Genomic DNA, 21,477 nt, shown 5'->3' with positions numbered 1-21,477 from the left:
TCTCAAGATCATACTGCAGCCCACTGAATTTCCTCATCATAGGTGAAATCGGTGCCCAACCGTCTCTTCCTCTCCCGTTTTGGGGAAGTGGAACTTTCGATTCCAACTGCAGAACAGCTCCTAAGGTGGCTCATGCCTCCAGTGGAGGATGGGCACCGGCCTCTGGGGCGTGGAGCCTCTACTTACGAGTCTTCTCTGCAAATGGGCAGTCTCCTCCTCCCACTCCTTCAAGGATGTGGCAGGATGCTCTTCTGGCCTCCTGGAGCCCCCAAAAGGTGCTTCATCAACTCCAGAGAGCTCTGGGTGTTTGCTAACTGCCCTGTAGCAGGACCCAACTCCAGGAGCTCCTTACTCTGCCACCATCTTGCTGTCGACTCCCCTATTCCTATCTTTCAAAGTGTTTTTATCAAGAAAGGATGCTGGATTTTATTGAATGCCTTTTCTGCATCGATCAAGATGATCATGTGATTTTTCCCCTTCAATTTGTTAATGTGGTGTATTATGTTAATTGATTTTCTCGTGTTGAATCACCCTTGCATACCACGAATAAATCCTACTTGGTCATGGCGTATAATTCTTTTGAGATGCTGTTGGAGTCAATTTGCAATTATTTTGTTGAGAATTTTTGCATCTATGTTCATTAGAGAGATCAGTCTGTAATTTTCTTGTACTTATCTGACTTTGGTATTAGGGTGATGTTGGCTTTGTAAAACATGTTGGGCAATTTTCTCTCCAATTTTTTTGGAAGAGTTTAAACATGATTGGTGTTAATTCTTCTCAAAATGCTTGATAGGGAAGCGGCTGTGGCTCAATCAGTTGGGCTCCCATTTACCATATGGGAGGCCCTGGGTTTGCATCGCAGGGTCGCCTTGTGAAGGCAGACTCACCTGCAGGCTGCGGAGAGCTGATGGCCCATGTGCCACAGAGGAGAACTGACGACCCATGTGCTGAGGAGAGCTGGCGCACCAAGATGACACAACGAAGGGAGACTAGCAGATACAGAAAAAAACATAGAGTGAATGGTCACAGGGAAGAGACAGCAAAGAAAGGAACAAACTGCAAGGGGGGAAATAAATAAATAAATGAATCTTTCAAAAAAATGCTTGATAGAATTCACTTGTGAAGACATTGGTTCCTGGAGTTTTCTTTGTTGGGAGATTTTTGGGGATGGGTTCAATCTCTTTAAATGTAATTGGTTTGTTGGATTCTTGTAGTCATTGTAAGTTGTTTGTGTATTCCTAGGAAGTGGCCATTTCATCTAGGTTATCTAGTTGGTCGACATGCAGTTTCTCATAATAGCCTCTTAAGATCCTTTCTGTAGGGTCAGTCATAACGTCTCTCTTTCATTTCTGATTTTATTTATTTGCATCTTCTCTGTTTTTTCTTTGTTAGTCTAGCTAAGGGCTTGTCAAGTTTATTGATCTTGTCAAAGAACCAGGTTTTGGTTTTGTTGATTTTCTCTATTTTTTTTGTTCTTAATTTCATTTATTTCTGTTCTATTCTTTATTATTTCTTTCCTTCTGTTTGGGATTGGTTTGCTGATTACTTTTATAGTTCCTCCAGTTGTTCAGCTATCTCTTTGATTTTAGCTCTTTCTTCTTTTTTAATATAGGCATTTAGGGCTATAAATTTCCCTCTCATCACTGCCTTCACTGTACCCCATAAGCTTATTATTATTATTATTTTTCCCCATAAGTTTTTTTTTCTTTTTCAGGAGGTACTGGGAACCAAACCCAGGACCTCCCACGTGGGAAGCCGGCATACAAGCGCTTGAGCCACATTGACTCCTCTTCCCGTAAGTTTTGATAACTAGTGTTTTTGTTTTTATTTTCTCAGTGTTTACTAATTTCTCTTATACTTTTTCTTTAACCCCTTGATGGTTTAGGAGTGTGTTGTTTAGCCCCCACACATTTGTGAATTTTCCCCTTTCCCATCTATAATTGATTTCCAGCTTTATTCCATCATGATCAGAGAAGATGCTTTGTATAATTTCATTCTTTTTGTATTTATTGAGATCTGCCTTGTGACCCAACATGTGGTCTATCCTGGAGAAAGATACATGAACACTTGAGAACAATATAAAAACCACTCCACTGATTTGGGAGGCAACGTTCTGAATGTGTCTCTTAGGTCTAGCTCATTTATCATATCGTTCAGGTTCTCAGTTTTCTTGTTGATCTTCTGTCCAATTGTTCTATCTAATGATGTGAGTGGTGTGTTGAAGTCTCCAACTATTATTGAGAAATGTCTGTTTCTCCTTTTAGCTTTGCTAGAGTTTGCCTCATGTATTTTGGGGTACCCCGGTTAGCTGCATCGATATTTATGACTGTTATTTGTTCCTGGTGAATTGTCCCTTTTATTGATATATAATGGCCTTCTGTATCTTTTATAACTCTTTTGCATTTAAAGTCTGTTTTGTCTGATATTAGTATAGCTAGCCCTGCTCTCCTTTGGTTACTGTTTGCATGGAGTATCTTTTTCCAACCTTTCACTTTCAGTGGATTTGTATCCCTGGGTCTAAGGTGAGTCTCTTGGAAGCAGCATATGGTTGGCTCATGTTTTTTTAATCCATTCTCTTAGCCTGTATCTTTTGATTGGGGGTTTAATCCATTTACATTCAATGATATTACTGTGACTGCATTAGTGGCTTCTACCATTTTATTCTTTGGCTTCCATGGGTCATACCTCATTTTCATCTTTTTACTCTTTTGCTTATCCTTTCTGCTGTTGCCTTCTACACTGTCCTCCAAGCTGCGCTCTCCTGTCTTTTCTTTTTTCTGGCTGTACGTCTTCCTTTAACCCTTCCTGGAAAGGTGGGTTCTTTTTTTATCAGCTCTCTTAGTTTCTGTTTATTTGTGAATAAAATGTATCAAATTTATCATACAGTTTTGTAGGTAAAATATGACACGGGTCTCCCTGGGCTAAAATCAAGGCTTCATTCCCTTCTGGGGGCCCTGGGGGAGAATCCGTTTCCTGCCTTTTCCAGCTTATGGAAACTATCCTCATTCCTCACCTCGCAGCCCCTTCCTCCATCTTCAAAGTCAACAGGGTGGCATCTCTCTGACCCTACTTGTGTTAATATGTCTCTTTTTCAGACTGCCTGCAGCTGTCTGGATAATCTCCCCTAATCTCAAGGTCTGTGACCTTAATCACATCTGCGAGGCCCCTTTGCCACATGGGGGAACGTAGTCACAGGTTCTGGGGATGAGAACACGGGCAGCACGGGCTGCCCCGGGGGTCTTAGACCCACGGAGCTTGAGCAAGCCCTAGATTGGAACATCTGCTCCAGATTCCGTTCGTTCTAGATGTGTCAGTGAGGAATTGTTTGGCTGCAAAAGTAGCAGCTCCAACAAGTCAGGGGTTTAATATTTCTAATGTAATAAGTCCCAAGTAAGCAGCCCAGGTCAGCTGCAGAAGCTCAAGGATGTCAGAGCCAAGATCTCTGCAATTTTCCTGGCTTTTCCTTCTAAGTAGCTTTTAAGATGGCTGCTGAGTCTCTAGCCATAGCCTCAATGGTTCAGGCAACGGGGTTCGGGCACAGGACAAAAGTCATGGGACAGGTGAGTCAGTGCCACCTCTCTCCCCGGTGAAGAGACCTTCTCAGACACCCTGTGCCAAAATAATGGATGCGTATCTCTCATTGGCCAGAATGCTGTCACATGGCCACCTTGTCTGCAAAAGGCACTGGAAGTTGGTTTTATCTGTCTTTTAAGCTAAACGCATTAATGCTCCAGCACTAGAGCCCTAATTCAGAGCTCTGTTATCAAGGAAAAATGGGAAGGATGGATGCTGGCATGCTATCAGCAATCTCTACCACACATGGAAACTTGAGTTTTGTTTCCTAAGATTAGACTGGATCATTTTTCACCATCACATAACCAAAACTCTGAGAAAGTTCTAAGTCTGCTTCAGGATCTCACAAAGCTTGCTTTTCTTCAAGCATATCACTCTCTGAGCAATGCTTAAGCATCTCCCTGTAGCTGGCCCTGAGCTGGGCCTTGGAGATACAAAGATAACCAAGACGCTCTGCTCTCACCAGAGAGTCTTCAGGTCTACGAGGAGGGACAGGCGGTGAGAAACGATGGAAATAGCACATCATAAATGCTGAGACAGAGGCATATGCACAGTGCCATGGGAGCGAGAGGAGCAAGGGGGAGAGGAAAACACTTGAGACGAGGACGGATGGTATTTGACAGCTGGAGATGAGGTTTGGGGGCATTTCATGAACAAAGAACATCACTGGAGAAGGCACCCAGGTGTGTAAACCCCTGCTGGACTTGTCTAGGGTTTGCCGGAAGTGGGGCAGGAAAGGGCTTAGGCACAAGGGCTGGAAATGTGAGTAGGGCCCTACTTTTGAGGTCATGCTAAGGACTCTGGCTCCAACTTTAAGCAGTTGGGAGTCAACAGGAGGTTTTAAAACCATCATCCAAGCTCCGCTGCCAAATGAAAAAGTAGAAGAGAATGAAGGTGGCGAAACCACAGCAGTGTGGTCAAACTTCACGATAAAAGGGCCATTTTGGTAGGAGAGCAAAAATAATCTTAATTGTGTATCTAAAAACAAAGCCTCGAAATATATAAGGTAAAATAGAGAGATGGATAGATAGAATGGGATGCAAGTGTGGCAAAATGTTCAAATTGGCAGATCTGGGTGTTAGGGTGGGGGGTATGTTAGAGTTATCTGTATTATTTTTCCAATTGTTCATACGCTGGAAATTATTTTAAAAATTTAAGGAAAAAATACATAAGGAAAAATGCAGAACTAAAATGGGAGATAGATAAATCTGTATCATAGATGGAGATATGAGCACACCTCTATGAGTAACTTATAGAATAAAAACACTCAGTAAGGATACAGAAGTTTTGAACCATTTCATTAACAATCTTGATCTAACTCACATCTATGGAACAACATTCTCAACAATGTCTTTGACATTCTTTTCAAGTGCATCTGGAACATTCCCCCAAATTGACCATATGCTGGGTCATACAGCATTCTCAGCAAATTTCAAGGGATTGAAAACATAAGAGTATCTTCTATGACTACAGTGGAATAAAACAAGAAATCAGTAATAAAAAGATGGCCAGAAAATCCCCCACAACATGGAAATGAAAGCAATATACTTCTAAGTGTCACATGGGACAAAGAAGAACTCACACTTATAATTAGAAAGTATTTTGAACTGAATGATAATGAAAAGACAATATATGAGAATATGTAGGATGCAGCCCAAACAGTGCTTAGAGGGAAATGTACAGCCTTAAATGCATATTTGAGAAAAGAATTAGAAAAGGAGGAAGGGTAAAAATCAGTGGTCAAAACACTCATCTCAAAGAGCTAGAAAACCATTGCAAATATGGAGAAAGGAGAAGGAAGGAAATAATAAAGATAAGATCAGAAATCAAGAAATAAATTTGAAACTATTAAAAAGTTAATAGAGAAAAAAAATCACCAAAGCCAAAAGTTGGTTCTTTGAAAAGATTAATAAAATTAATAGATTAAAATGAGCAAAGGGAGACGCGGACTTGGCCCAGTGGTTAGGGCGTCCATCTACCACATGGGAGGTCCACGGTTCAAACCCCGGGCCTCCTTGACCTGTGTGGAGCTGGCCCATGTGCAGTGCTGATGCGCGCAAGGAGAGCCGTGCCACGCAGGGGTGTCCCCTGCGTAGGGGAGCCCCACGCGCAAGGAGGGCGCCCTGTAAGGAAAGCCGCCCAGTGCGAAAGAAAGTTCAGCCTGCCCAGGAATGGCGCCGCACACACGGAGAGCTGACACGACAAGATGACGCAACAAAGAGAAACACAGGTTCCTGTGCCGCTGACCACAACAGAAGTGGACAAAGAAGAACACGCAGCAAATGGACACAGAGAACAGACAACTGGGGCAGGGGGGGTGGGGGAGGAGAAACAAATAAAAAAATAAAATAAATAAAAAATAAAGTTTTAAAAAATGAGCAAAGGAAGAAATAAGCAGCAAAATCACAAAGTAACCAATTGGCATGAAAAGAGGGCATCACTGCAGATTTACAGACATCAAATGTAATAATTTTAATAGCGTGGTCAAGGAAAGGCAAGGGCTTGGTAGCCGAGACGAGGATGGCTCAGTAGACTTGAGAGCTTGAGGAAGAAGCAGCAGAACTGGGTGGATTATGTGTGGGAAATAGTTGTAGAGCTTTGTGCTGGGGCCGTATTCGGCGACCGGTGGCCAGGGTGCCATTGGTGAGGTGGGAAGCCCAGAAGGAGAAGCAAACCTGAGGAAAAGGGACTTTTCCATGTTCAAGGTCATTCTATTTTCACCTTATGTTTTGCTTATTAGAGGCACGGGATTGTTGGCTGGAACCCTGGCTGGGATGGGAATCCAGAAACAGTCTCAGAGGAACTGGAGTTCAAACCTCCGTGTTCATAGCTCAATAATCACATGCTTTTATGGTGATTACTTAGGCTCTCCCCACTTTACTTTCCTTATCTGTAAAATGGGAGTAATAGCATTTATTTTAAAGAGATGTTGCAAGGATCAAACACAGAATCTATAATCAAAGTACTTGACACATATAGTAGGTGCTCAGTTAATGATGGCATTCCCTTTTTTTTCTTCTGCTCATTCCCTGCAGTCCTGGGGGGGCCCCTGGGCTACGAGGCTCTTTTAGGGTGCGTGTGAGCTGCTGGGGCGGAGGGTGGAGGACGCAGAGCTCTCATTTTCTCTTGGTGACCTGGCGTTCCACCTGAGCTGGGCTCGGAGCAGGCCCCTGCAGTAGCTGGATGGTGGGCGCCGGGGCAGGGTGAGTGGCTTTGTGCTGACCTGCAGGACGCAGGTGTTGGGGGCAAAGGCGTGTCAACCAGACTGTGGTCCTGGATCTCCAACTTTAGCATGTAGCAGAATCACCTCGTTAAAACCCGGGCTACTGGGTTCCACTCTCCAGAGCTTCTGATTCCGCAGGTCTGGGGAATTTTAATTTTTAATAAGTTTTTAAATTTTGCATTTTTAAGAAGTTTAAAATGAGAATTTGCATTTTTAATCAGTTCTCAGGTAATGTTTTTTCCTTCTTTATTTTGTAAAAAAATGTTACATTAAAAAAATATGAGGTCCCCATATACCCCCCATCTCCCTCACCCCACTCCTCCCACATCAACCTCTTTCATCGTCGTGGCACATTCACTGCATTTGGTGAGTACATTTTGGAGCACTGCTGCACCGCATGGATGGTGGTTTACATTGTAGTTTACACTCTCTCCCAGTCCACCCAGTGGGCCACGGCAGGACGTACAATGTCCAGCATCTGTCCCTGCAGCACCACCCAGGACAACTCCAAGTCCTGAAAATGCCCCCACATCACATCTCTTCTTCCCACTCCCCACCCTCAGCAGCTACCGTGGCCACTCTCTCCATCTCGATGCTACGTTGACTTCCATTCCTAATCACCATAGTTCCAGAACAGAAGCTCAGTAAGTGCACGCTAATCCATGCTCTATTCCTCCATTCCGTGGGCCCCGGGATGGTTATGTCCACTCCACCTCTGTATCGAGAGGGTGCTTAGATGCCCCTTGGATGATGGACGCAATTCTCCTGTTTGCAGTTGTCGGCACTCTTGGCTCCCTGGTGTGGTGGTTGACCTCCTTCACCTCCCTGCTAGCTGGCCGGGGTCATGTTGATGGGACCACAGGTGGAGGAGACCACGCGAGGCCAATACAGAGGAGGCTCTGCTCGCTCTCAGGTGCCCCATCCCCGCCAGCCGCCTGCGCTGATGGAGAGTCCGCAGGTGCCAGGTAAGCGTGTCACAGGTGCTCTCCCCCCCTCCGTCTCGCAGGGACCCGCGGGGAGGTCGCGCTCGGCCCGGGGCCCTGCCCATCCTCTGCTCCTGCCGCCGGCGCCGAGCTCCCGGGGTCGCCTCGGGGCCCCCGCGCGCCCGGGGCGCGGCGAGGAGGCGGGCGCGGCGCGCAGGGGCCCGGCGGCCCGCAGGGGGCGCTCCCGCGCCGCCGCCCCGCCCGGGCCGCCCCCCGCCCGGGCCGCCCCCCGCGCCCGCCTCCCCGCAGGCCCCGCCGCCCGGCCCCGCTGGCTGTGGGCGCGCGGATTCCCGGCCGGCTGCGGACGCCGCGCGCTCGGGCGCCCCTGGCCCGCTCCCGCGCCCCTGGCCCGCCGCGCCCGCGCTCCCGCTCCGCGCGCCGAGCCCCGCGCCGCCGCCCGCGCCGCACGCCCGGCCCGGGGCCCGAGGGAGGCCGGCCGCCGCTGGGGATGGGCGGCCCGGAGGCGCGGCCGGGCGCCGGGGGGCTCCGCGCGCTGCTGCTGGCGCTGGTGGCCGCGGGGGTGCCCGCGGGCGCCTACAACCTGGACCCGCAGCGCCCCGTGCGCTTCCAGGGCCCCGCCGGCTCCTTCTTCGGCTACGCGGTGCTGGAGCACTTCCACGACAACACGCGCTGGTGAGTGCGCCCCGCGCCGCGGCCGGGGTCTCGGCTGCGTGGGGCAGGCGGGGGGCGGCGGGGCGCCCGGGGCCCCCGGCCCGGAGTCGCCCCTTCCAGCCTCCCCGCGAGGCTCGGGTGGACTTCGCCGATCGCCAAAGACCTCGCCGCCTCGGTTCCCGGGGGGGGCCGCCTCGGTTCCCCGGGAGCGTCCCGAGCCCCTAGACCCGGGCGACACCGGCCACCGGAGCTGCAGCCCCTCGGTCTCGGGGGCTCCGGGTGACACCTTCCGAGCCTCTCCAGCGCGGGAAGCCGAGGGACCCGGCGACGCGTGGGGAAGGCTGAGGGCTGGGGCTCCCCGTGGGGCGAGAGGCTGGGAGCCCCGGGGGGGTGCGTTCGGGCGCCCACCGGGCTCTCCGGGGGAGCAGAGATGCCAGTCTCTGGGATGTAGGAAAGGAAGCTGGGCGAGAACCCCAAGTCACAAGGCCCGTGGGGCTGGCGAGTGTTTTTTGGGGGGACAGCCCCCCAACCTGGAGACCAGCACCCATAAACCTTAGGAGAGGGACGTGGTTTCGGAGAGGCCACTTGTCTCCTGGATTTCCCCTGCGAGAGCCCCACACGGTGGGTCTCAAGAGAGGGTGCAGGCTCTGGCCCCGAGGCCCCAGCAGTTGTGGGGTGCAGGGCTGCAGCACTCAGCACCGGAGGAGAAGCTGAGGAGAGGCTGGGGGCTGAAACAGCTAGAGGGCTAGGCTGGGGATCTTCCCGCTCAAGGCCGTGTCCCCCGCGGGGCGCAGGTGACATCTGATCCCTTGGTTGATGGTGGTTGATGGTGGGGTGGCCAGCAGGACACCCTGGGGAGGGGCAGGCACTTCTGAGCCTGCGGGGAGGGGGACAGGGAGGCGCTCTCAGCCGCAGGGCGCCTGTCCTGAGTTGGAGGGAGGCTGACGGTCAAGGGTGGTCTGAGGATGGGAGAACTCGAGCAGTCTTGGGAAGGTGGGAAGTCCGCGACCTGCCCGCTCCTTAACAGTCAGCTCTTGAGAGCGGGCTCCCCGGCTCCCAAGTCCCCGCGTGGCTCCTGTCCAGCTCCCCAGCCCCTCCCTCCCGCGCACCCCAGGCGCTGAGCCGAAGGCCAGGCTCTCTTCTCCCGTCCTCGCCAAACCTGCCTTTTGAAGGAGCGCAGGCCTGGGGGCTGCAGTGGACTTTGGATTTGGTAGAACCCAGCCTGGGTGGCAGCTGATGGAGAACGCATCCCAGAACCACCCCTCACTGGCTCTGCAGGGGGGTGCATTTGAACTCAGAGCTCTTCCCACGAGCACAGAGCAATGTGGGAAGCACTGTCAAAAATAGAAGGGCCGCTCTGGGCAGGGGGCTGCTGAAGGAGGGGCGGGCGCCCGAGCGAGCCGGAGCATTCGGGTGGCACCCGGGGGCCCAAGGGGGTGCTGCTGGGGTCCCGCTCGCCCGGATTTGGTTGAGCCTCGGGTCAAAGCTGCCCGGTTGGGGAGCAACCAAGTAGAGTCGAGCACTGTCCGACACGGAAGAGGCATTCAACCTGCTTTCTTTAAAAGGGATGAAGAGGGAAGCAGATGCATCTCAAGCAGTTGAGTGCCCGCCTACCCCATGGGAGGTCCTGGGTTTGGTTCGAATGCCTCCTAACGGAGACAAGCGGGACAGCGAGCTGGTGCGACAAGCTGGAACAGCGAGCTGATGCAACAAGATAACGCAATGAGAGATGCAACAAGCAGAAAGCGGAGGTGGCTCAAGCCAGTGGGACCTCCCTCCCACATGGGAGTTCCCGGGTTCGGTTCCCGGTGCCTCTTAGAAAGAAGACGAGCACACAATGAACGGACACAGCGAGCACAAACAACGATGGGGGTGGGGGTGGGGGTGGGAGATATAAATAAATAAAATAGATCTTTAAAAAAAAAAGGGATGAAGAGGACAAGCCGTGCTGTGTGAATCGATTTGGCTAGAGCAGGAGAATTTAGTCTGGCCTTGAACTCAGCACCCGGCTCAGATGGCAGGGAGGGGTGGAACTGGACGGTAAGGCCGACGCCCGGTCTTGGTGCCAGTGGGAGTGGGGTGCCTGTTTCAGGTGCCCCTGGGGACCCGTGTGGCTGGGCTCCTGGGCCCACTAGGAGTGCCTCTCACCGTTTTTCAGCTACCATCCACATTCTGCCGAAATCTTTCAAGGACAAATCTGTTGCTTTTTTCACATTGCTTTACTTTTGTCTTAGGTTTGCTTATTTCCTTGTTGTCTGTTCTCTTGCTTCACTGTGCAAGTGTTTTCCTCCCATCTCCCCTACAGCCCCTGAATATTCTTTGTCTTTCCCTTAGATCTTGACTGTTATTTTCTGGTGATCATGAAGGAACAGACTTTCAGCATCTCCTCTTTCTCTGCTAGAGACCTATTCACTGGGAGGCTGATGATGCTTAACCACAGGTCTCTCTCTTGCACAGCTCCCACCAAGGCCCTCTGCCTAATTTTGTATGAGTTTTCTTAAAAGGAGTCTCCCTAAATTTATAAGATTCTGCCCTACCGTTCATTACTGGGTTTGTTGATTGACTTAGTGACTGATGGTTGGTCTCCTCTCCTGGGCAGTTCCTGATCCCTGGATCTTCTAGTCCTGTTTGAGGGACATGTAGGTTGCTTCCAATTATTCCTGACTATCAGCAACATCTGGGGTAAACATCCTTGTAACTAAATCCTTGCGGACATCCTTAATTATTTCCTTAGCGTAAAATCCTTGCACTTGGGATTGCTGAGTCAGTGAGGGTGAAGGTTTTAAGGCATTTTCTATGCCTTGCTGAAGTGCCAGTGAAGCTGAAGTGTGATTTTTGGAAAAGTCTTTCATTCATTCGGGCACTGAGGTTTTGGACTAATTTACCGAGGAACTGCTCTAGTGCGATAGAATACTACAGGAGGGTGACTTAAAAAAAATCACATAGTCAAGATGAGCAAGGGAGGTGATAGAAATGTAAAGGAAAAGTAATACAAATTTTCAAAGGAAAAGAAGGTCAATGTTAATTAAGCCTTTCATCCCATACTTTTTTTTTTTTGAGGTACTGGGGCTGGGAATTGAACTTGGAACCTCGTGTGTGGGAAGCTGGCAGTCAGCCACTGAGCCACATCAGCTCCCCTGAGCTAGTTTTGTTTGTTTGTTTGCTTGTTGTTGTTTGTTTTTAGGAGGTGCTGGGAACCGAACCCGGGACCCCCTGTGTGGGAGGCGGGTGCTCAACTGCTTCAGTCTGATCTGCTCCCTATGCCTTTTTTTTTTTTTAATAAGAAATTATACTTTGGCTTCTTAGTTTGTATTTTGTGGCTTAAGGAGTTTGCTTCAGGCTCATTAACCAGCCTTTTTACAGGTGGCAGGGTGCGTTGTGGGTAGGGTAAGGGGCAGGGAGAGAACGCTGTCCCAGGTCAGCATGGACCCCGCAGGTGGTAGGGCTGAGATCCCGTGTTAAGGACCCCAGGGCACGTCATGAAATACAGGCGTGTGCTGTGGTGGTGAACCGGCAACGCTCCAGGCCCACGAGCGAGTGTTCCTATCAGTTCCTTTCAGCCCACGCTGGCATCGACAAGAGTGTCTCCAAAGGCGCTGGGGGCCATCTTGCTCCCACTTTTCCGAGCCCTGGTGGTTCTGATCCAGCTTCTGTAGCCGCATCATGCTGAGAAGGCGTAGCGCCGTCCCCTTGGCTGGTGGGGCCAGCATTTTCTGGGCAGTGTCACCGATGATGTCTGCAGCGATTTGGGTCCAAGTGACGGTCGGTTTCCTTTTTCCAGGGACCCGGAGGACATCTGCCCGCCCAGAGCTCTCCTGCCAGACTCCCTGGCCGCTTTGAACAGTGGCCGTAAGTGCCAGAAAGCGTGGACAAAGGCGGATTTTGTCCCCCTTCCCTGGACGTGAGCTGGCTCCCCAGCTGCAGGGCTGGCAGTCCCAACACCTTGTGGCATAATAAATGCAGCCCACCGGGCGGCACAGCCCCAGAGCGGGTCTCTGCACAGCCCTGCTCCCTCTGCCCCAGTCCCCCGGAGCCCGCGGCGGCTGGTGCACCGCTTCCTCTCTGGCCACTGCTTCCTGCCCCTCTCCTGGCAGACGTCAAGGCCGCTGGGCAGGAGCTCTGGAAGTGGAAGACGCGCCCGGAGTTGTGCTTTGTTAAGGTTCAGTGGGGCAGAGGAGTGCAATTCAGAGCCAGGGAGAACGTGACATCCTCGGTTTGCATTGAATTAAAAAGAGCAAGTTAGACGATTTCGCTCCGCTGTCAGGTCTAGCCACCAGCTGTACTGCTCCTTAAATGTAAATGAAAACTAAATAAAGTAAAAAATTCAGTTCCTCCATCGCACTAGCCACGCTCTAAGTGCCCTGCAGCCACATGCAGTTAGTGGCTACTGTATTGGAGCTCACAGTTCCGTCACTATGGGAAGTTCTATTGCACAGTCCTGGTTTAGAGCTGCAATTTAAGTCTTAAAAGGCTATGCAGGGGAGCGGATGTGGCTCAAGCAGGTGAGTGCCTGCCTCCCACATGGGAGGTCCTGGGTTTGGTTCCTGGTGCCTCCTAACGAAGGCGAGCAAGGTAGCGAGACACAAGGAGGAAAACACAATGAGAGGCTCAACAAAGCAGGGGGCAGAGGTGACTTGAGCAGTTAGGTGCCTCCCTCCCACATGGGCGGTCCCTGGTTCAGTTCTAGTGTTTCCTAAAACAAAAGATAAGCATGCAACGAACAGACACAGCAAGTGCAAACAAATAAATCTTTTTTTAAGAAGGGCTATGCAGGGGAGTAGATGTGGCTCAAGCAGTTGAGCACCTACCTCCCACATGGGAAGTCCTGGGTTCAGTTCCTAATGTCTCTAAAGATGACAAACAACGAGCAGACATCAAGCAAAAATGAGCAGACAATGGACCAAAAAAACCCGACAGTGAGCAAAAACAATGAGCAAGACGATGAGCAAAAACAAAACGAGCAGGGAGTAGATATGGCTCAAGTAGCTGAGCACCTGCCTCCTCCATGGGAGGTTCTGGGTTCAGTTCCCAGAAAAACAACATAACAGACAATGAGCACAAGCAACGAGCAGACAATGAGGGAGAGCAAACAACGAGTGAAAAAAGAAACAGTGAGTAAGACCAACAGACAAGCAGATGAGGGAGCCATCTTGGGAGTGGGTGGGGAATAAGGCTACGTAGAGATCAGAAGGAGATATATGAAAAAGCAAAATCACCAGAACAGGGGCGCTTAAAAATCTAACAAAAACTTGATGGTAGAGGGCCTGAGACTGAATTCTTAGATTCTTTGATTTTCATTTATCAAACTCGGGAGTGCCTGCTCTGTGCTAAAGGCTAAGAATTCAAGAATGTAAAATTTGCTTACTGTCTGGTGATTGAGAAGATTGTCTTGAGTCTAGACTCAAAATATAAAGCCAGGGAAGCGGCTGTGGCTCAATCAGTTGGGCTCCCGCCTACCATACGGGAGGCCCTGGGTTCGAGTCCTGGGGCCGCCTTGTGAATGCGGGCTCGCCTGCTCACTGCAGAGCGCCGCCCGGCCGGCCAGCGCCGTGGAGTGCCACCAGCCCTCAAGCACCACGGAGAGCTGACTCAGTAAGGCGACGCAACAGGAAGGGAGACAAGCAAAAAGAAAAACCGCAGAAGAGCGCGCGCGAATGCACAGAGAGCAGACAGCATGCAAAGAGTCGCAAGGGGGGTGGATAAAAAAATCTATATTAAAAAACAAGCGAGGCCAAATATCAGCTCTATTCTAGGGGATGAGCTGCGCTCGAGCGGGAGCCTGCGCTCGAGCAGGTGCGTGTTGTTGGGAGAGATAGGAAGGAGACCTTGTGAAAGTTCTGGAAGGGGGCCCTAGGGTCGTGGATGTGGCTGGACGCAGCGTCTTGTTGCCTCTGACCCTGCCCGTCTTTGTGAGGAGACCCGGAAGCGTCTGGGGCGGGCCTCGCCTCCCCTCTCCTCCGTGGCGGGGTCTTGTCTGAGTTCTTCTGCCCGTCCCCGGCTCCCAGGGGCAGGCTAAAGTCCACTCCCCGTCTGGTGTGGCCGAGAGCTGGTCCTGCTTCTCAGTGGGCCGTGCACAGCCTCCTCGCTCACGTCTCGGGAAGGACGGTCCATCTGTGGGGCCCGAGCCCACAGGCACCCGGAAGGCTTCGTCTTGGGGTGTCGGGGAGATGCCCCTGAAGGTCCTGAGAAGCTGGTGAGGGCTGAATGCTGGCCGGGGGCAGCGGCAGTGTCCTCCCCCGGGGAGAACGTTCCAGGGCCGGCGGCAGAGGACAGTCCTCCCCGGTCGTCCGCAGCCCTGGGCGCGAGCGTGGAGAAGGGCTGGGTGTCGGCCTGCTCTCGGTCGCCGCTGGCCTGCCGCTCTTTAGGACACCGTCTCCTTCTGGTAACTTCTCTTGTGACTGGTCTGGGGGCAGTGCTGGTGTCACGTTTACCGAGAGCGGTCCACGGCAGTCTCTGAAATCGTCCACTTCCAGGGGCGTCGCGTGCAACTTTAAAGATCAAAATGGCGAGTGAACTCCATCAGCCGGTGTTTGTGAGGCATCTACAGCACCTTGGCTGCACCGTCACCTCTGTGACCACCAGTGGGTGGTTTTCGGTTTCCCAGGGGGGGTTACTGAGGCCTCCAGAGGGATGTGCCTTGGCAAGTCTGCGCCCCAGGTCAGCACACATTCACTGGGGACGTGGGTCGGTTTGAGGCCTCCAAGAAGCAGACGCTAAGATAGAGTTAGGGGAGGCGGACTTGGCCAGTGGTGTTAGGGCATCCATCTACCACACGGGAAGTCCAGGGTTCAGACCCCGGGCCTCCTTGACCCGTGTGCAGCTGGCCCATGCGCAGTGCTGATGCGCGCAAGGAGTGCCTGCCACGCAGGGGGTCCCCCTGTAGGGGAGCCCCACGCGCAAGGATTGCGCCCCGTAAGGAGAGCCCGCCCAGCGCGAAAGAAAGTGCAGCCTGCCCAGGAATGGTGCTGCACACATGGAGAGCTGACACAACAAGATGACGCAACAGAAAGAACCACAGATTCCCATGCCGCTGACAACAACAGAAGCGGACAAAGAAAACGCAAGCAAATAGACACAGAGAACAGACAACTGGAGGGGGGGATAAATAAATAAATAAATCTTAAAAAAAAAAGACAGAGTTAGGAACACAAGAGGATTGTTGGGCTGAACGCCGGTGAAAGATGAAGGAGATGGGGCAGGACTGCAGGGAGCGCCTTCCACGTGAGCTGCAGATGTCGTCCAAGTCCCCGCCAGCCTAACGGGGTCTGGACGGAAATGGCAGGCTCGACGGTCACCCTCCGTGACCGGTCACTGGCTGGGGCCGCCTGGAGGAGCGTGGCCGCGGCTGGGGTCCCAAAGCTGCCGCCACCAGCCGACTGCTCGCCCCCACGGCCGCTGTGGTGCCCCACGTGCCTGAGTCGCTGTGTTAGGCAGGCATGACCCGGTCGTGGCTGGCCAGCACCCGCGCCTTCACTGGCCCATTGCCTCAGTGCGTGGGGCGGTCGGGACTTGCCAGTGGGGCCGTTGGAACTGACCCAGGGTGGAACCCGGAGCTTCCTTGCTGCTGGCTGCTGGGCGCCTTCACCTGATGGCAGGGAAATAGCGGGTGTGATTGTTTTTTTTATGTTTTATTTTATTTGTTTATCCCCCCCGCCTTGCCACTTGCGCTCACTGTCTGCTCTCTCTGTCCATTCGTTGTGCGTTCTTCTGTGTCTGCTTGTCGTCTCATCTTCTCTTTAGGAGGCACCGGGAACCGATCCCAGGAACTTCCGACATGGGAGAGGTGCACTCAGTCGCTCGAGCCGCCTCAGCTCCTCGTTTTGTTCTGTCTCTCATCGTCTTTCCTCTGTGTCTCTTTTTTGCTGTGCCATCTTGTTGTGCCAGCTCTCCATGCAGGCCAGCTTCGCCACGCGGGCCAGCTCGCCTTCGCCAGGAGGCCCTGGGATCCAAACCTAGGACCCCCTCATCTGGTAGGCGGGAGCCCAATTGCGTCAGCTACTTCCGCGTCCCAGCTGATGTGAGACTGAGGAGGAGAGGAGAGTGCATCGAGCCGTCAGCGGGCTCTCGATGCGAGGTCCAGCAAGACCTCATTGCTTGTACCTTGGGGACCAAGTGGACTTGGTGACCATCCAAGGCAGAACTAAGCGTTTGATCATGACCTTCCTTTTTGCCAGAGGGAGCCTTAGGAAGCAAAAGAGAGTCTGAGATTGAGAAAAATCTAATTTTTGAATCCACAGGTTCACTTGGTCCCCAGTTTCTGTATTTTTTTGTGGGCGCTAAAAGTACTTTGCGCTGTGAGGTTAAATCAACAGTGGAAGCAGCGATAGCCAGCACTTTTTCTTTTTAATTTAAAAACTGATGTTTATTGAACGTTTACCTAAATTTGTCATTGGGCATGACGTTTTTTTGAAATATGTTTTTTAATTGAAGTATATCATTCGTACATGAACATACATTAACAATAAGTGTATGGTAAAAGTTGTGAACTTACAAAATACACATGCCTAACATCATACCGGCCTCTCATATCTCACCCCTTCACAAACACCTTGCATTGTTGTGATACATTTGTTACTTACTATGCAAGGGCATCGTCAAAATATTACTACTGACTATAGTCCATATCCTACATTTTGGTGTATTTTTCGCCCAACCCACTCTATCGTTTTTTAAAATATATTTTTATTACAGAGGTCGTGAACTTGCAAAACAATCACGCACATGTGTAGAATTCCCATACAACCCCCCTGCACCAACGCACCACACTGTTGTGGAACATTCTTACAGGTTAAGAGATAATGTCTTCAGACCGTTACCGTCCATAGCCAGCACTTACTGAGTACTTAGTAGATGTCAAGCGCTCTTCTAAGTGCTTTATTCTTATCAGCTCGTTTCCTGCCCCTACCAGTCCTTTGAGGTAGCTGTTATTATTATTCCCATTCCCAGACGGGGAAACTGAGACACAGAGGGGTTAGTTGCCCAGGTCACATGGCAAGTGAGCGGCAGAGTGGCTGAGTTTGGAGACCCCAGCGCTCGCCCGCCTCTGTCTCCTGAAGTTCTGTACTGCCGTGATTTGCTGGAAAAGCCTGTGGAATTACGGTAGCGACAGATCCCGTGGGACACCTTCTGGAGATACTTATCCATGAGCCACCGGGACCTTTGGGGGACACTGAGGTCCCGCTCTCTTGGTCACTGAATCTCTGTGACCAGGGCTGGGGTGCTGGCCATTCTGTCACGGCCATTTGAAGGCCCTGCTCTCACCCCAGGTCCGGCTGGTATTAAGACAGACGTATCCCAGGAAAGACGGGCATTCTGGAATAGTCCATGTGTCCCCCCACCCTCCCTGGGCTGCTTTTGCTGCCATCCTCCGTCCACTCCTTCGTGTCCTCCCAGCTCTCGCCACTTGTTTAGGACGTCCTGTTGGAGAGCAGGCGGGGAATGGAGTCACTGTGGCCAGAATTTAGGATTCGCCCCTGTATTTGTGACTTTATTAAAGAAACTCCAACAGAATGAAACTTTTTGCCTGGAGAGTGGATGTTCCGGCCTCAGGGGAGAGGGGTGCTTTCCAGCTCTCCCTTCATTGTGGCCCCCGATCCCCCAGCAACATCTGCACCTGGGGTTTCTGCGTCACAAAAGGGGGCACAAGGGCACAGCGACAGGAGGTGGCTCTGCCCCCAGCCCTCCCTTGCTCGGTCCCCCGATGAGCCGTGTGATCCTGGCGAGCTCCTTCAGCTGTTTGAGCCTCAGTTCCTCCTTCTGTAAAATGGCGGTAAGAGTCTCCCTCGTCAAGTTGTCGGGAACGTTACACGAAGTGAGGTCTGCAAAGTCTATAACTATAACTCAGAGCTCATAGGGAGGGTGAATGGACACGTGGAATATTCCAGAATGCCCGTCTTTCCTGGGATACAGCTGTCTTAATACTAGCTGGACCTGGGGTGAGAGCGGTAAAAATAACTACTAATATTCAGCCCTTGGTGAATATTAGTAGTTATTTATGCTGTTACTTCGATCTGATTTCTGATACTAACGATCTTTTAAAAATTAATTCAACTTTAGCCTTTGAAGTAGAACTTATTTGTTCATTCATTTATTTATTTAGAGGTACCGGGGCTGGGGATTGACCCTGGGACCTCGTATGTGGGAAGCCGGTGCCCAACGACTGAGCCACATCGGCTCCCCTGAGTTGGCGTCATTCATTTGTTTCCTTGTTGTTTGTTTGTTTGTTTTTAGAAGCCACCGGGGACCAACCTGGGACCTCCCTTGCGGGAAGTAGGTGCTCAACCGCTTGAGCGACATCTGCTCTCCATAAAAATTTCCAGCTTTAGATGCTAAAAGAGTTTGCTTTCAGTCCATTTCTTGATTCGTTCATTCACTTGTCAAAATGCGAGCGCGCTCGGTACGAAATGAATGCGATGCTCTTTTACATAAGGTACACGCGTAATATGTAGGGTTTCCAGAATTTTGGTCTTGCTCAACATAAATCTGCAAGTCTGTGTATTCGTTTCCACCCTGCCTGCTTCCAAAAAGGATCTGCGATGGCTCCTTCTGTTGGAGAACTGTGGGATTGTGAAGCCTCGAGCTGTGTAGCCTTCCTTCTCTTTGCTCTTGAAGTGGCCGAGAACAGGTAGGAGACTATCCTTGTAATGGGGTACTCAGGCCGCCACCCCAGGCCCTGGATAAGTCTGGGAGGTAGGTTATAGTTCCAAGGAGCGGTGGCAGTGTTGACAATTTTGGCAAGAAAGAGAAAAAAAGTAAAAGTATTGGCCTGTTCTTGGAGAAGAAAATTATCATCAGACGTCGCGGCCTTTACTCAGCTTGCCCAGAGGTCTGTAGCAGTTCTGCATGTTTATTTTTCATGTTGGCTTGATCTCCTTGGTGGGGAAGGCAAACTTGCCTCCTTCTCCAGCTGCCTCCCTTCAGATGCTTCTGCCTGGACCCGAGCCTCCAGGCAGGGCAGTGGCCTCTGAGCAGCCGTCACTTCCTGCCGGGGCAGCCAGGGCCCAGTGCCTCACCAAGGGGGGTGCTTGACATCCGAGCTTTGGCTCTTTCCCAGTTGGACACAGAACCCCACTTATCTCCTTGTACTCAGCATTTCCTGGTGTGAATTGCACCCCTTTCCCTCCCTTTGGGGACTCCGACTTAGGGTCCCCAGGCAGGCGCCAGGGGTGGCGATGGTGGTGGTGAAGATGATAGTAATCGCCAACCTTTGGTGGGTACCTATGTACTAAGCTCGCAGTTAGCCCAGTGCAGTGACGCAGAGGGGCCAAGTCCTGTGCCAAGGTTACCCAGCAAGCAAATGGCAGAGTGCGATTTGTCTCCAGGGGAGCTGGCTTCTGAGCCCCCGTCTCAGCCTCGGTGGTGCAGGCTGATGTGGCTGCTCGCACGGTCAGCCATGCAGCCGAGACCCCCATCAAGCGCCTGTCCAAGGAATCGGGTTCCTAAGCAGGAAGGAGAGGCACCGCGGCTTCCTTCGGGAGCATTTCTGTCTGCTCTTGCCCTCGGCAGATGAAAGAACTAACCAACTCTCTTACAAATCAGGCCCTCCGAGCACTTTGCCACGCGCGGTTTCCTTTCCTGGCTCACCACTGCGTGCAAGCGGGTTGGTGCATTTGTCATTGTCTTTGTTTTAGAGATAAGGAAATGGAGGGTTGGAGAGGCCAAAGGACTTGCCAGAGCTGGAGAGGGGCTGGTGTTTCTCCACCCATCCTGCCTGTGTCATAACAGGGCCCTCAGGCAACGTTTACGATGCTGGTGGGTGATGAGGTCACGGACAGGAGAGAAAGGCCGACAGGAGAGAAAGGCGAGCCGGTAGCTGGAGGAGCCCCAGCGACAGCTGTCAGCTGCAGAGCTGGGGATTTGGGTTGGACTCCAGCGGTCGGTGGATGGAGGTTGCCTGGCTCAGCTCCCTTCTGAGGTGACCTGCCCCAGCCTGATGACGTTATCTGTTTTCTGTGACCCCAGTCTAGCTGCCTAACAAAGCCTACCTCTCAGGGGCTTCCAAGCACCGCCATTTATAGGCTCGTGGTTCGGCCGGTGCGTCTGGGCTGGGCTCAGCCGGGTGGTTCTTCTGGCTCCTTCTGCAGCGTGCAGGTTGGCTTGGGGCCAGCTGGTCTAGGGTGGCCTCAGCCTGGGTGCTTCTCACTATCCAGCAGGCTGGCCTGGGCTCGTGCACATGGCAGGGTGTCAGGAGAGAAACTGGGAGTAGGCACGGCCCCTTGATTACTAGGCTCGGAGGCCAAACTGCGCCCCTTCTGCCTTGTGCTGTTGGCCGGGGCGGGTTCCGGGCCAGTTCCCATTCGAGGGGAATCTGACTCAGCCTCCCCAGGGAAGACCCGGCCAAGCTGCACGAAGAGGGTGTGGACACAGGGAAGGTGGAGATTCGTGTCCGGTTGTACAGCCCATGCCCAGTGGAGAAGGTGTCTTGGCCGTTCCTAGATGCCGGTGGTGTCAGCCGAGGGTCTGGGTAGATTTCTGCCCAGTACACCAGGAAAGGGGCCGAGGTCCTAGGGAGTGAGAGCTCCCGGGGGTGCCGTCAACGGGTGGGGTGGGAGGAGGTGGGTGCCAGGTGTTTGGCCTACGTTTCTTTGTTTACCTACTTTATAAAGGACCTTATAAAAATTATCTTGTTTAAACCTTATACGAACCGGTGGTAGGTCCATTCTTATTCCTTTTGTTTTACAGAGGAGGACAAGGCAGGCTCAGAGTGGTAAGAAACTAGCCTGGGGATCACACAGCTCGTTATTGATGGAGGGAGGATTTTTTTGTTTTAAGATTTTATTTATTTCTCTCCCTCCTCCCCACCAGTTGTCTGTTCTCTGTGTCCATTTGCTGCGTCGTCTTCTTTGTCCGCTTCTGTTGTTGTCAGCGGCACGGGAATCTGTCTTTCTTTTTGTTGCGTCATCTTGTTGTGTCAGCTCTCCGTGTGTGCGCCGCCATTCCTAGGCGGGCTGCACTTTCTTTTGTGCTGGGCGACTCTCCTTATGGGGCGCACTCCTTGCGTGTGGGGCTCCCCTACGCGGGGGACACCCCTGCATGGCAGGGCACTCCTTGCGTGCATCAGCACTGCGCGTGGCCAGCTCCACACGG

General features: G+C 51.9%; 1 protein-coding gene across 2 annotated transcripts in view; it reads left to right on the top strand.

Moving 5' to 3' along the window:
- The first annotated feature begins 7,581 nt into the window (after nucleotides 1-7,581).
- The window catches only part of ITGA9 (integrin subunit alpha 9), a 391,370-nt gene continuing 377,474 nt past the window's right edge, over nucleotides 7,582-21,477 (top strand). Inside the window, exon 1 of one of the 2 annotated variants that reach the window (XM_058290624.1) lies at nucleotides 7,582-7,761. Coding sequence is in view for 1 of the 2 variants with exons in the window: in XM_004471164.3 (XP_004471221.1) it covers nucleotides 8,228-8,412 (185 nt within the window). In the remaining variant the exon portion in view is untranslated. Of the gene's footprint in view, nucleotides 7,762-8,212; nucleotides 8,413-21,477 lie in introns of those variants that run through there. The other variant, XM_004471164.3, reaches the window with a different exon arrangement.

The sequence above is a fragment of the Dasypus novemcinctus genome, chromosome 31 (assembly GCF_030445035.2).
Source record: "Dasypus novemcinctus isolate mDasNov1 chromosome 31, mDasNov1.1.hap2, whole genome shotgun sequence".
NCBI classification, from domain to species: Eukaryota; Metazoa; Chordata; class Mammalia; order Cingulata; family Dasypodidae; genus Dasypus; species Dasypus novemcinctus.
This window is presented reverse-complemented; position numbering and strand designations above follow the sequence as displayed.